Source organism: Chaetodon auriga, chromosome 12, assembly GCF_051107435.1.
Source record: "Chaetodon auriga isolate fChaAug3 chromosome 12, fChaAug3.hap1, whole genome shotgun sequence".
NCBI classification, from domain to species: domain Eukaryota; kingdom Metazoa; phylum Chordata; class Actinopteri; order Chaetodontiformes; family Chaetodontidae; genus Chaetodon; species Chaetodon auriga.
In genome coordinates, this window is record NC_135085.1 from 4,661,084 (window position 1) to 4,675,682 (window position 14,599).

At 40.7% G+C, this 14,599-nt stretch overlaps 1 protein-coding gene across 1 annotated transcript; it reads left to right on the forward strand.

Moving 5' to 3' along the window:
• Positions 1-725: 725 nt before the first annotated feature.
• On the forward strand, positions 726-14,003 carry LOC143329099 (myosin-7-like). Its single transcript, XM_076744815.1, has 38 exons — positions 726-782; positions 1,008-1,210; positions 2,113-2,256; positions 2,646-2,802; positions 2,906-2,933; positions 3,052-3,157; positions 3,583-3,675; positions 3,790-3,853; positions 3,982-4,080; positions 4,249-4,352; positions 5,228-5,366; positions 5,452-5,570; positions 5,726-5,875; positions 5,958-6,128; positions 6,211-6,520; positions 6,605-6,684; positions 6,906-7,111; positions 7,205-7,328; positions 7,432-7,568; positions 7,667-7,922; positions 8,001-8,243; positions 8,326-8,502; positions 8,601-8,746; positions 8,843-8,933; positions 9,018-9,407; positions 9,733-9,859; positions 9,951-10,069; positions 10,169-10,365; positions 11,045-11,228; positions 11,550-11,715; positions 11,804-11,928; positions 12,020-12,328; positions 12,408-12,611; positions 12,717-13,013; positions 13,120-13,224; positions 13,313-13,408; positions 13,494-13,628; positions 13,879-14,003. The coding sequence occupies exons 2-38, from the start codon at positions 1,010-1,012 to the stop codon at positions 13,897-13,899; spliced, it is 5,820 nt and encodes a 1,939-aa protein (XP_076600930.1). The 5' UTR covers positions 726-782; positions 1,008-1,009; the 3' UTR covers positions 13,900-14,003.
• Positions 14,004-14,599: the final 596 nt, after the last annotated feature.

The window sequence follows — 14,599 nt, forward strand, 5'->3', positions numbered from 1 at the left end:
TGTGTGTGTTCGTGTGTGTGCGTGCGTGTTCATGGATGTGTATTACTCACATTATGTGGTGATAGATCTGTTTACATAGTCACATTGTGGAGACTCTCCTTGCTTATGGGAAATAAAAACATAATGAACACACACAATGAACAGTTCCCATAATGTAAATCATTAAATTTTAGGGTGAACACCTGGGGTGAAGTTAGATTTAGGCGAGGAGTGGTTATAGTTATTGTTAGGATAAGTTTCCAGGGAATGAGTGTAAGTCAATGTAATGTCCTCTGAAGTGATGGAAACACATCTCTGTGTGTGAGAGGGAAGAAGTGTGTGTGTGTGTGTGTGTGTGTGTGGGTGTATGAGTGTGTGTGTGTGTGTGTGTGTGTGTGTGTGTGTGTGTGTGTGTTAGTTAGCAGGTTAGGGTGGTGCCTTTGGCCTTGTAAGGCAGGGTTATGTGGGGTTATATATTTGATCTCTGGCCTCCCTGCAGGTCTAGCAGCCGCTTCACCTGGCCTCTGTAAGTCTGCACAACTGGTTGTATTTTGTATTCATACTGTTTTTCATACTGTATTTTTCTCATTGTCTAATCTAAGGGTAAATATATTTAACCATGATCTTATTCATAAAAATGGTTTAATAATCAAATTTAATAAAATGTTGATGTGAGTATACTGCTTTAATTCAGACTTTCAATAACCTGAAAATATCCTACTTATAGTTTTCTCTGCTAACTTCAGGTGGATCATTGAATTATACTCTGAAGTCTGAGCTTGTCATCTGAGTTGAACCCACTGGTAAATTCTCCTTACTAATACTTTTCTAGCAATCAATATCATAGAGTTAAAGATTGACATAATTTGTAGAAGACTAAGATGGATTTATAAATAGCTAAAATCAAAATGCTAAAGAAAGATTTGTAAGAATTCCTTGAGGTATGACAATACAGATATTAAAGTGAAGTATCAGATACAGAGTGAAGCCTTTATCAGTCAGTATTACCTGTATGTACATTTGTGCAGCCATGGGGGATGCAGAGATGGCTGTGTTTGGGGCAGCTGCCCCGTACTTGAGGAAGTCGGACAGGGATCGTATGGAGGCATCGACACGTCCCTTCGACATAAAGAAGGAATGCTTTGTACCGGATCCAGTGGAAGAGTTTGTGAAGGCAACCATCACAAGCCGAGATGGAGACAAGGTCACTGTAGATACACAGCATGGGAAGGTCAGTGGTTACATTATACCAGTCAGATATTCAGTTTGCATTATCAAACCACACATATGGTGTTCATGTCATAGTTCCAATGATAAAATTACTATGAACCTAAAGCCAAAGTTTAACATACCAACATATACAAAAATGAATGTAAGCGCAATGCTGAAATACAGCAATTGCAAAAAATCTGGGGATAACCATAAGTACAAGGCAGGCTGAGGACAGAAGTTTGTAAACTGGTAGAGATAAAAGTTATGTCAGACTGTGAAAAATCTGTGACTAATGGATTCACAATGAAAAGGTTTTGCCTTAACCTGCCTACTATGCCAAAGAATAAGCACTATGAAACCAAAGACTGCTCCACTTCATCGGTTAGTGCATTTGAAACCAATCTGTCCCAGAAAAATAACTGAATCCATTTAGTCACTCTGAATAACTGGGTTACTCCAGTCACCAGCGTCAATTAAAGCAGCACAGGAAACATATTAGATGTGAGTTTGAGTGAGAGTCTGTGTGGGAGTCCTCGTTTGCGAGCAAGTGTTAATCTGAGTGTAAATGATAGGATGAATGATGATGTAAATGTATGACTGATTCTAAGTGTCCTCCTCGAGCGAATGTAAGTTTAAATTGGAGCTCCAATACTACTGCACTTAAAGCGTCTCCAGCCACTACACTGACCAGCTGAGTGATGAAACGAGGCATTGCTGCCATCTGGCAATAACAATGTGTGGCATGCTTTGTAATGTTACATAAGCAGTGCTGATGATAACAGGGTAGCACAGCAGTAGCAGATATCAGAAACTGTTTAAATGTTTTTACTCACTCAAAAAAAAAAAAAAAAAAAAATTCCAGGTGAAAATATGTAACTGTGACATATTATTCCAAAAACTGCATTTGTTTGTTTTCCTTAGTCTGTGACCGTCAAAGACTCCCAGATTCTGCAACAGAATCCTCCAAAGTTTGACAAGATCGAGGACATGGCTATGTTGACCTTCCTCCATGAGCCGGCTGTGCTGTTTAACCTCAAAGAACGTTATGCAGCATGGATGATCTATGTGAGTAGCCTACAATCCAATAAACAGGTTTTGTCAATAAACTGTGCTGTGCACCACTCAAAGTACGATTCATAAAAGTTCAGCATAGCATAAAAGTTCCACAAACCCCAGCTTTGCTGAGTAAGCATTGTGCTGAAACCTATCTGGATGCAATAAAACAGTAGTTTTACGCTCATCAAAATGTATTCAGAGTTAATTCTCCCTATTTTTAAATAAATGTTGTTCCATTGCCATTAGTTTTCTCTATGTCAGCTAAAACAGAATAATGGACTGAAAGACACAAGTACACAAAACCTGTCCAAAACCTGAACTGATCAGGATATAAAATGCTTTAATTTATCAATGGCAAATTCTTGATGTGAAAACAATGATTCATCTGTGAATTACAGACCTACTCTGGGCTGTTCTGTGTGACTGTCAACCCCTACAAGTGGCTGCCAGTCTACAACCAGGAAGTGGTTGTTGCCTACAGAGGAAAGAAGAGAAGTGAAGCTCCTCCTCATATTTTCTCAATCTCTGACAATGCCTACCAGTACATGCTGGCAGGTAAAACTAAGACAGATATCGTTTTTGGCAAACTTTGTTACACATAATAATGCTGAATCTTGAGACTAACCGAATTGTACACTCTGCAAATTTGTTTTTGTAGACCGTGAAAACCAGTCAATTCTGATCACGTACGTAATATCTTCTATGCTTGAAAAGCGTGACAGTACATGGTCTGAAATAAAATGTTATTCTACATTACGCCAATATAAGTGTTTATCATTGACTTTGTCTATTCTGTAATTACAGTGGAGAATCTGGTGCAGGAAAGACTGTTAACACAAAGCGAGTCATCCAGTATTTTGCAAGTATTGCAGCTGGAAACGTGAAGAAAGACCCCAATGCCAAAGACAAGGTAACTAATGAGCTCTATCAAATGTGTGTTGTTGGAGGAATTCTGGGGAGCCTTAAACTGGCAAAAAGTACAAATAACACTGGTATACAACAAAAAGATAAATGCTGACCATCAATTCTTACCCCTTTCAACTGAAATGGAATATATTTTTCTTACCCATTTAAATTACTGGTGTAAAGTGACACTGCCTGGAAATCTTCACAAATCAAACTTAAAAATAACAAATTCACCAACAAAGGCAAACCCCGTTCATGGTCTCCAATTTCAACAGCTACTGTGTTACAATAGTTGTGCGTCTGGAAGTTCTTCAAACATTGATAAACAGAAAAAATATCACTTGATGCCACCAGAGGCTGCAAAAGTTTCTTTGTGTAGCTTTAAATATGAATTACAAATTGAGCATACACACTGTTTGTCTTTGACAGGGTACCCTGGAGGATCAAATCATTCAGGCAAACCCTGCTCTAGAGGCCTTCGGTAATGCCAAGACCATCAGGAATGACAACTCCTCCAGATTTGTGAGGGTCTAATTCTTTTGTGACTGAGTTATGAAACAAGATCCAATGAAAACACAATCAGTAGCAGCAGTAGATATCAAAGTTTTTTCAAAAATGCAAACTTTATCCTTTCAGGGTAAATTCATCCGAATTCATTTTGATACCAGGGGAAAACTAGCCTCTGCTGATATTGAAACATGTAAGAACAAACACCCTAATCCTACAGTTCATACACTAATAATATAAATGGAATTTGTGTTTAATAATGTAGTAATACATTGGGTTTCACATGGGAGTATTTTCACTCTTGTATTTGTCATCTGTCAGATCTTCTGGAGAAGTCCCGTGTGATCTTCCAGCTCAAGGCTGAGAGGGATTACCACATTTTCTACCAGATTCTGTCCAACAAGAAGCCTGAAATCCTGGGTTAGTATGTGGTTCAGTGCTTAAGTGGTGGTTGACCAACATGGAAAACAAACAAACAAACAAACAAACAAACAAACAAACAAACAAACAAAAACATAGTTGTCATCAGAGTTTTACTGCAGTAGTGTGTCAATCTGTCTGACCTTGTCCCTCTCTTTATTCCTCCAGAAATGCTGTTGATCACAAATAATCCCTATGACTACGCCTTCATCTCTCAGGGGGAAACCCAAGTGGCCTCTATTGATGATGCAGATGAGCTGATGGCAACAGATGTCAGGCTCTCACTCATTCCTTTTTACAAGTTGACATTAAACTTTAATCATAATTACTAAATATGAGTTTTGTAGGATTCAGACTGAAAACTGGCCTGTATGAAAACATGGCAGGGGGCTGTGGGAGTGGGGTGCGTTGTTTAAAAGGACTGGCTAGATAATGAAATATGACTCAAGAAGTTCAATTGGAGTAACAGATGAATGGGTTTAAAAAGTTGTCAGCCACCAAAACACTGAACAATACTATGAGACCGGATTTTACAACTTTGTAAAGTTATCATGGCAACTATCAACTGTTTTATCTTTCGTCGTGTCAATGGCAAGGTAAACAGTACAAATAAAATATTCAGGTTACAAACTAATCTACCAGGAATGTGTGCTTGCATATATTTGAATGACCATTGTAGCACCTTGCCAGAGACGTCATCATGCAGTAAAAATTAGCAACAGCCTTGGATTGTTTTGCTAGAGCCTTCTGTGATAGCACCCCTGCTGTGTTAATAGACTTGCACCATTCAAATGAATGCAGGCCTGGAGTCGATCTTAACGCGGCCTTTCGCTGCACTCACACATACAGATACAAAGTAGGAGGCAGTTTCTGGCCTCTAATGTAGTTCATTGTTTGTGTTTTGTTGAGCAACTAATGTACACACACTCCTCTACATTTATGTTCAAATGCAGTTGCTGAACTCCACACAAGGAAGTTGTTAATTTCTTGTGGGGAAAAAAAAGAGAGCTTTTGCCTGCAGCATGTTCTGTTTAAACTGTTTTAATACAACAATGGTGCCTAAGATGGCAAAAGTGATTAGTGCTGCAGTCCTATATCTACACTGGATGTGTGAACAGCCACAAAGTTATCATGTGATCTTCCATAGAGTGCCTTTGATGTGTTGGGCTTTACTCAAGAGGAAAAGAACTCTGTGTACAAGCTGACTGGTGCCATCATGCATCATGGCAACATGAAGTTCAAGCAGAAACAACGAGAGGAGCAGGCAGAGGCTGACGGCACTGAAGGTTAGAGAAGTTTTGTTGTCAGAACCAACAAAGAGCAACACTGGCCTAAATAGGCAGTTTTACAGCTTTCACTTTCCTTCTTCAGATGCTGACAAAGTAGCTTATCTGATGGGCCTGAACTCTGCTGACCTCATCAAAGGTCTCTGTCACCCAAGAGTCAAAGTAGGAAATGAGTGGGTCACCAAGGGACAAAATATCGCTCAGGTAAGAAACAAAAAAAAAATCAACTTAAATATTTGTTATAAGATTCTATATCTAATACATTAACACATTATGTTTTCTATATGGCTACTTCTGCATAGGCTGAAAAATTAAGTTTTTCTTGATTTGTAGTAAAAAATATATTGCCTGTTTGACAGGTGAACTATGCCGTTGGAGCTCTATCCAAGGCTGTTTATGAAAAGATGTTCCTGTGGATGGTAGTAAGAATCAACCAGTCACTGGAGACCAGGCAACCACGCCAATACTTCATTGGCGTACTGGACATTGCTGGATTTGAGATCTTTGATGTAAGTGAGGTTATTAGCACACAACAAACCAACCCTTTCAATATAAAATGAATGGACAATCTCACTATTTTCCTCATTGCAGTTCAACACCTTTGAGCAGCTGTGCATCAACTTCACAAATGAAAAACTGCAACAGTTTTTCAACCACCACATGTTTGTGCTGGAGCAGGAAGAGTACAAGAAAGAGGGCATTGAATGGACTTTCATTGATTTTGGCATGGACTTGCAGGCCTGTATTGACCTGATTGAAAAGGTGATTATTTACAGTACATGTTCATGAATACAAATCAATTAAAAAGTACGATCTGTGAACTACTTCTATTTTGTCCCCTCAGCCCATGGGTATCATGTCCATCCTTGAAGAGGAGTGCATGTTTCCCAAAGCCTCTGATGCCACCTTTAAAGCTAAGCTCTATGACAACCATCTGGGGAAATCTGCCAACTTCCAGAAGCCCAGAATTGTCAAAGGAAAACCAGAGGCCCATTTTGCCCTGATGCACTATGCTGGAACTGTTGATTATAATATCAACAACTGGCTGGTGAAGAACAAGGATCCTCTGAATGAGACTGTTGTAGGACTGTACCAGAAGTCGACTCTCAAGCTGTTATCTTTGCTCTTTGCAAATTATGCTGGAGCAGATTCAGGTACCCTGGCATGAATCTTTTCAACTTCAGATGACAAAGGTTTTTTTTTTTTGTCTGGCTCTAAGTTTAAACATGTTTGTACAGCTATGGCCGAAGCTGTTGAAGGCAAAAAAGAGAAGAAGAAAAAGGGATCATCATTTCAGACTGTGTCTGCTCTTCATAGGGTACTGTCTATGACTGTATCTTGTTTTTACCCTAAAATATGGTATTTCATATGCTGCTGAATACTTTAGCGGGAAGGATTTATAAATGTATGATTCACTCTATTGAAAGGAAAACCTGAACAAGCTGATGACCATTACATTACTATTTTACATTAAATGTGCCACAGTAATCATCTGGGTGTTAAACAGGGTGTTAAACAGGGTTTGAATTACCTCCACAGGAGAACCTGAACAAGCTGATGACCAACTTGAGGTCTACTCACCCTCACTTTGTACGCTGCATCATCCCCAATGAGACCAAGACTCCTGGGGCCATGGAGAATCCTCTGGTGATGCACCAGCTGCGCTGTAACGGTGTGCTGGAAGGCATCAGGATCTGCAGAAAGGGCTTCCCCAACAGGATCCTCTACGGAGATTTCAAACAGAGGTATTATCTCATATATCAAATGTTAAAATGCTTCAGAATTACAAAAGAAAAAGTGAATATCATTCTCCAGGGTATCATTGATTTCTTTTCCAGATATCGCATCCTGAATCCAGCTGCTATCCCTGATGGTCAGTTCATTGATAGCAGGAAGGGAGCTGAGAAACTTCTTGGGTCTCTAGATATTGATCACAACCAGTACAAGTTTGGACACACCAAGGTATCATCTGAAGTTATTCTGATATTGGGAAAAGTGAAACATTCTAGAAGGAGATGAAAAAGATTGGGAAAAATGTAATATATTAAATACCCACTGGTGTTAGGTGTTCTTCAAGGCTGGACTGTTGGGTCTGCTTGAGGAGATGAGAGACGAGCGTCTCTCCAAAATCATCACTGCTATTCAAGCCAGATCTCGTGGTCTTTTGTCTCGCATTGAGTATCAAAAGATGGTGGAGCGCAGGTATCTTTTGTATCCGGCTGATATTGGTCACTAAAGATAACTGGTTTGTAATTTGTATATTTAATGAAAGCCATTTATTTTCTTTTAAAATATTTTAGGGATGCATTATTAGTGATCCAATGGAATGTCCGTTCATTCATGGGGGTCAAAAATTGGCCCTGGATGAAGCTGTTCTTCAAGATTAAACCTCTGTTGAGATCTGCTGAGGCAGAAAAAGAGATGGCCAACATGAAAGAAGAATTCCTGAAGCTGAAAGAGGCTTACGCAAAATCTGAAGCTCGTAGAAAGGAACTAGAGGAGAAAATGGTAACTCTTCTCCAAGAGAAGAATGACCTGCAGCTCCAAGTTCAAGCGGTGAGAATGGCACTATACTGATATTTTCCATTGAACATCTCATTAAGGTATTTGCTCATGAGGTTAAATGTTTTGCAGGAGCAAGACAATCTCTGCGATGCAGAGGAAAGATGTGAGGGGCTGATCAAAAACAAAATTCAACTGGAGGCAAAAGCCAAAGAGCTGACAGAAAGGCTGGAGGATGAAGAGGAGATGAATGCTGAGCTTACTGCTAAGAAGAGGAAGCTGGAGGATGAGTGTTCTGAGCTGAAGAAAGACATTGATGACTTAGAGTTAACTCTGGCTAAAGTGGAGAAAGAAAAGCATGCCACTGAGAACAAGGTATGACTATTGACGTAACCTTTTGCTTCAACACAGACAACTTTATGAAGCATTTAGTAATTCATATTTTCATATTTCACAGGTAAAGAACCTGACTGAGGAGATGGCTGCTCTGGATGAAATCATTGCCAAGCTGACCAAGGAAAAGAAAGCCCTACAGGAAGCTCATCAGCAAACACTGGATGATCTGCAGAGTGAAGAAGACAAAGTCAACACTCTGACCAAGGCCAAGGCTAAGCTGGAGCAGCAAGTGGATGATGTAAGAATCCATATTAAAATGTTACTAATTAGATGACATTTTAAGTATGAATAATTAAACATTTCACAAATGCTGGAATCACATTTATTTGCATTAAGCTTGAAGGATCTCTTGAGCAAGAGAAGAAGGTTCGAATGGACCTTGAGAGAGCTAAGAGAAAGCTGGAGGGAGACTTAAAGTTGACCCAGGAGACCGTGATGGATTTAGAAAATGACAAGCAACAGCTGGAGGAGCGCCTGAAAAAGTACATATTCATCATGGTATTGTTAATTCAGTATGATCGTGTAATAATATGTACACAGTTTTAATTAGCCAATTCTGATTAAACAAAACCATGCAGGAAAGACTTTGAGATCAGCCAGCTGAACGGCAAAATTGAAGATGAACAGGCGATAATCATTCAACTCCAGAAGAAACTGAAAGAGCTGCAGGTAAAAATGTGCACTAGTGGGTCTTACTTAAATGTCAACATTTTCCCAAAGTGCTGTTACAGTTAAACATGTTCTGAAAACTAGGCTCGTGTAGAGGAGCTGGAGGAAGAGCTTGAAGCAGAGCGAGCTGCCCGAGCCAAGGTGGAGAAGCAGAGAGCAGACTTGTCCAGAGAGCTGGAGGAGATCAGTGAGAGGCTGGAGGAGGCTGGTGGAGCAACGGCTGCCCAGATTGAGATGAACAAGAAGAGGGAGGCTGAATTCCTGAAACTCCGCAGAGACCTTGAAGAGTCCACTCTGCAGCATGAAGCCACCACTGCCACACTCAGGAAGAAACAAGCTGACAGTGTAGCTGACCTGGGAGAGCAGATTGACAACCTGCAGAGAGTCAAGCAGAAACTGGAGAAGGAGAAGAGTGAGCTCAGACTGGAGCTGGATGATGTGGTTGCCAGTATGGAACAAGTAGTTAAATCTAAGGTATGTAAGCATGAAGATGCTCAAGGCAAATCTCCACAACTGGTGGAAATAGCTGCCAAAGTGGTAGTTATTTGAATGATGACAGATTAGTACCTGAAACATACCCACAAACACCTCCAACTTACTGTTCTTATTAGGGTAGGTGGATGAGATGAGCAAAATTTAACATAAAATCGTCTGTTACTCTGAGCTGGAATTGTGAGTGCAAAATAGTGAATAAATGCCAAGACAGGGGAACATATTTAGTCCCTAGCTGTTAATATTACCCATAGTATTAGAGCAGCGAATAAATAATACATGTGAATCGTTGTATATTTCTTTGAAGACTACGTTGGAGAAGACCTGCAGAACTTTGGAGGATCAAATGAATGAATACAGAACCAAGTGTGATGAATATCAGAGATCCCTCCACGACTTCACCACCCAGAAAGCTAAGCTTCAAGCTGAGAACGGTCAGTGTTATACTTGTTTCCCCTGAATTAATAAACTTCTTCAATGTAGAACAATGCAATTCTAAAACATAATCTAACCTGACTTCTCTAGATGAGCTCTCAAGACAGATGGAGGAAAAAGAATCACTTGTTTCTCAACTGACCAGAGGAAAGAATTCCTACAATCAACAACTTGAGGATCTAAAAAGACAACTAGAAGAGGAAATAAAGGTATGAAGATGGCAAAATGGACTATTTTATCTTTACATCCCAAACATAGTTGCTGATGTCCAAGAGAATATTATAGTCATATTATCAATATCAATCCAGGCCAAGAATGCATTAGCCCACGCAGTGCAGTCTGCTCGCCATGACTGTGACCTGCTCAGGGAGCAGTATGAGGAGGAGCAGGAGGCGAAGGCTGAACTGCAGCGCAGCATGTCCAAGGCCAACTCTGAGGTGGCTCAGTGGAGAACTAAGTACGAAACTGATGCCATCCAGAGAACCGAGGAACTGGAGGAGGCCAAGTGAGTCCAGTATATACAAGAACATGAATCTAATCATACCACATTTAATGTGGTATGATTAAGAGTTCATGAGAAGTACACTTGAGGAAAATGTGGGTATATTTTGGGTGTGTTACACTTGCTTTGTATTACAGGCCCTGGGTGTGTTTCTGACTAATGTGGTGAGAAATGAGTGGAGATGATTTGTGTAAAACAACGTATATCCAATACATTATTTTTACATGAATCACTTAAAATGCTTGTCTATCTGAAAGGAAATAAAGAAAGTAGCTCCTTCGAATGGCCACTTGGGATAACTGCATAGGATCTACCACAAATCCAGAGGGGTGAGGCCAGCAGGTCATAAAAAGGCAGTAGATCAGAACACAGGTAGCATAAAACAGGCAGAAATCCAGAAGGAGGGAACAGGCACAGGTATAGCTGGCTGGTGAGACACTGAAGGACTGATGAAATAATGAGAGTCACATGTGTCCACAGCTCAGGGTGATTTGGGAATGTGAATAGATGAGCAGGTTGATGTGGAAGTCAGTTGACCAGGATTGGCAGAAAAGTCTGAGGGCAGGTGGAGATGGCAGGTTCCCATCTCTACCACCTTAAATTCCTGTGCCTGAAAATAAATAAATAATAATAATAAAAAAGAGCAGTTAAGCACCAATGGATACTTGTTTTTGATCTTCAGAAAGAAGTTGGCTCAGCGTCTGCAGGAGGCTGAGGAAGCTGTTGAAGCTGTGAACGCTAAATGTTCCTCTCTGGAGAAGACCAAACACAGGCTGCAGAATGAGATTGAAGATCTCATGGTGGATGTGGAGAGGTCTAATGCTGCTGCTGCTGCTCTGGACAAGAAGCAAAGAAACTTTGACAAAGTATATCAGTATCTTGAAATCATAAAACACCTACACACATTAGAATTAATTGAATCCTGTTTTATATGTTTCAAGGTATTTTCTTACCTCATGTGAAAGATACGTTGGGAATGCTGTCAATGACATCAATAACTACTTGCTTAGCATCATGCGGCTAAAAATAATAAATAATTGAAACAGCATTTTTATGTAAAACCTGGGGTTTCAAAGTTTCCTTATAGTGCAAATACAGTGTCCTCAAATAATGCACATTTCCAAACTCTAACTGTACAATGTGATGGTTTAAATGTAAAATTGTACAACTTGTGTCTCAATGTCTAGATCCTGTCTGAGTGGAAACAGAAATATGAGGAGTGTCAGTGTGAGTTGGAGAGCTCTCAGAAGGAAGCCAGGTCTTTGAGCACCGAGCTCTTCAAATTGAAAAACTCCTACGAAGAATCTCTAGACCACCTGGAGACCTTGAAGCGAGAGAACAAGAATCTTCAGGGTAATACATCAGTGAATGTTTTAGCAGGAAATACGCTTACACTGAAGGTGCCAAAAAGCCCATTAAATACAACTACTTTCATACACAGAGGAGATTTCTGACCTCACTGAGCAACTTGGCGAGGGAGGAAAAACCATTCATGAGTTGGAGAAGGTCCGTAAACAGCTGGAGCAGGAAAAGAGCGAGATTCAGTCCGCCCTTGAAGAAGCAGAGGTAAAACTTTAAATCTTCAGTTTCTCGCATATGGGAAAAATAGTTGGAAATGTACTGTAAATGGTTTCAAAAATCCTGCCGTCTATCTTAGGGTTCTCTTGAGCATGAAGAGGGTAAGATTCTGAGAGCCCAGCTTGAGTTTACTCAGATTAAGGCAGATATGGAGCGTAAACTTGCTGAGAAAGATGAAGAGATGGAGCAGTGCAAGAGGAACCTGCAGAGGATGATTGACACCCTGCAGAGCTCTCTTGAGGCTGAGACTCGCAGCAGGAATGAGGCCCTGCGTCTGAAGAAGAAGATGGAGGGAGACCTCAATGAGATGGAGATCCAGCTTAGCCAGGCCAACAGGCAGGCAGCTGAGGCCCAGAAACAACTTAAATCTGTTCATGCACATTTGAAGGTAAAAAAGAGGACTTTACCTTTCAATTTTTGCTCGCATCTATGGTATCTTTGAAACCAGAGATGTTTTTTTTCCCCAGGATGCTCAGCTCCAGCTTGATGACTCTCTGCGAGCCAATGATGATCTTAAAGAGAACATTGCCATTGTTGAGAGACGTAACAACCTGCTTCAGGCTGAAGTGGAGGAGCTCAGAGCTGCTCTGGAGCAAACTGAGAGAAGTCGCAAACTTGCTGAGCAAGAGCTGCTGGATGTTAGTGAGAGGGTGCAGCTGCTGCACTCACAGGTGAGATACACACAAGCAGATACTATATTCTATTCTTTTCTAGCTATTAAAATGTTGCTCTATACTACACTGTATGATGTACTTGTCTTAACTTTATAATAAAAGAACACCAGCCTGATAAATCACAAAAAGAAGCTGGAGGCTGACACATCCCAGCTTCAGACTGAAGTGGAGGAAGCAGTGCAGGAGTGCAGAAACGCAGAGGAAAAGGCCAAGAAGGCCATTACTGATGCTGCCATGATGGCAGAGGAGCTGAAGAAAGAGCAGGACACCAGCGCTCACCTGGAGCGTATGAAGAAGAACATGGAGCAAACCATCAAAGATCTGCAGCACCGTCTGGATGAAGCTGAACAGATCGCCATGAAGGGAGGCAAGAAGCAGGTGCAGAAGCTCGAGGCCAGGGTGAGCATTTCCTTTGCATTTATGATTTGTGTAATTTTTGGTCAGCAGTGATGCTGAATAAGTTATTTGGAAAGATTGTTATCTAAAAAATATTGTCCCTGACCAGGTGAGGGAGCTGGAGAATGAGGTGGAGATGGAGCAGAAGAAAAGCAGTGACGCTGTGAAGGGCGTCCGTAAATATGAGAGACGTATCAAGGAACTTACCTATCAGGTTTGTTGAATGTAGCAAAGTTCATTAATCTGCATGTGTGGTTCTCTGAAAGGCAATCAAACTCGTAACCTTATCTCTATTTCCACAGACTGAGGAGGACCGCAAGAACATTGCTCGACTCCAAGATCTGGTAGATAAGCTGCAGCTGAAAGTTAAAGCCTACAAGAGAAGTGCTGAGGAAGCTGTAAGAGTGCAAAAGTATGAAGTGATGTCTTTATTTGGCTTCTTCCTCTGTCACTGTGTAACAAAATTTTATTTCACCTAAACAGGAGGAACAAGCTAATGTTCATCTTGGCAAGTTCCGCAAGCTGCAGCATGAGCTGGATGAGGCTGAGGAGCGAGCTGACATCGCTGAGTCTCAGGTCAACAAGCTGCGCGTCAAGAGCCGTGACGCTGGCTCCAAGGTTTGAAGCATGCACTCTGTAGCAGGTTTACAGCATCTGACTCTAACACGTGCTGCCCTCTCTTGGTTGTGTTTAGCTTGTATGCTGCTCTGCTCTAGGTGTATTAGTACAAGTTAGGCCAATAGCAGTGCTGCAGTTTATATTAGTCTGCTCATGAATACATTGCTTTGTGGCACTAAAGCAATACTAATCTGAAGACCTAAAAGCTGTTTCTCTTTTTCTTTCATTTCAACTTCATCGGCTGCAACAGAAAGGGTTTGATGAGGAGTGAAGCTTTGGAGTCTGCTGAAATCCTTTTGCCTGCTGTGTCCCATAGATCCCCTCAACTATCACTATTCACAACCTGTAGTGCTTAATAAAATCTGATCAAGCTGTTGCACAACATTGTATTGTATTGTATTTATTGTATTTTAAATGAGTGGGTTCATGGAACCCTGAACAGGAAGTATTGTTTTTAATGTAACTTCAGTATATCATATTGACTAGTCACTAGCAACAAAGAAGTTATAGTGCTTGTATTTTGAACTATAAACATTACAACGTGGTGAAATACACAAGTATACATAAATATACAGGTACGTATATACATAGAATTAAAACTTACAAAGTAATTTACAATGTAATGTAATTTATACAAATGACTGTGAGTAGTAGCAATATGCAGCTATTTAAATATGCTGATGACATGGCCTTGGTCGGACTTTGTGTGAGTCCACACATACTGGAAATGGCATACAGAAGCCTTGTTGAAAGTATTTTACAGTTTAACATAGCTGCCTGGTATAGCAATTTGAGTGTGAAGCACAAAAACAAGCTTTTCACAATTGTCGCAGGGAAGGTAGTTGGTAAGCCACAACAACAACAACAACTCTGTGAGGTATTTAACAGGGCAGTAGTTACGCCCAGACAGATATCTGTGGATGCCTCACCCCCCTTAAATTCAAAGTTCAAGTTGCCTCCATCCGGCTGCC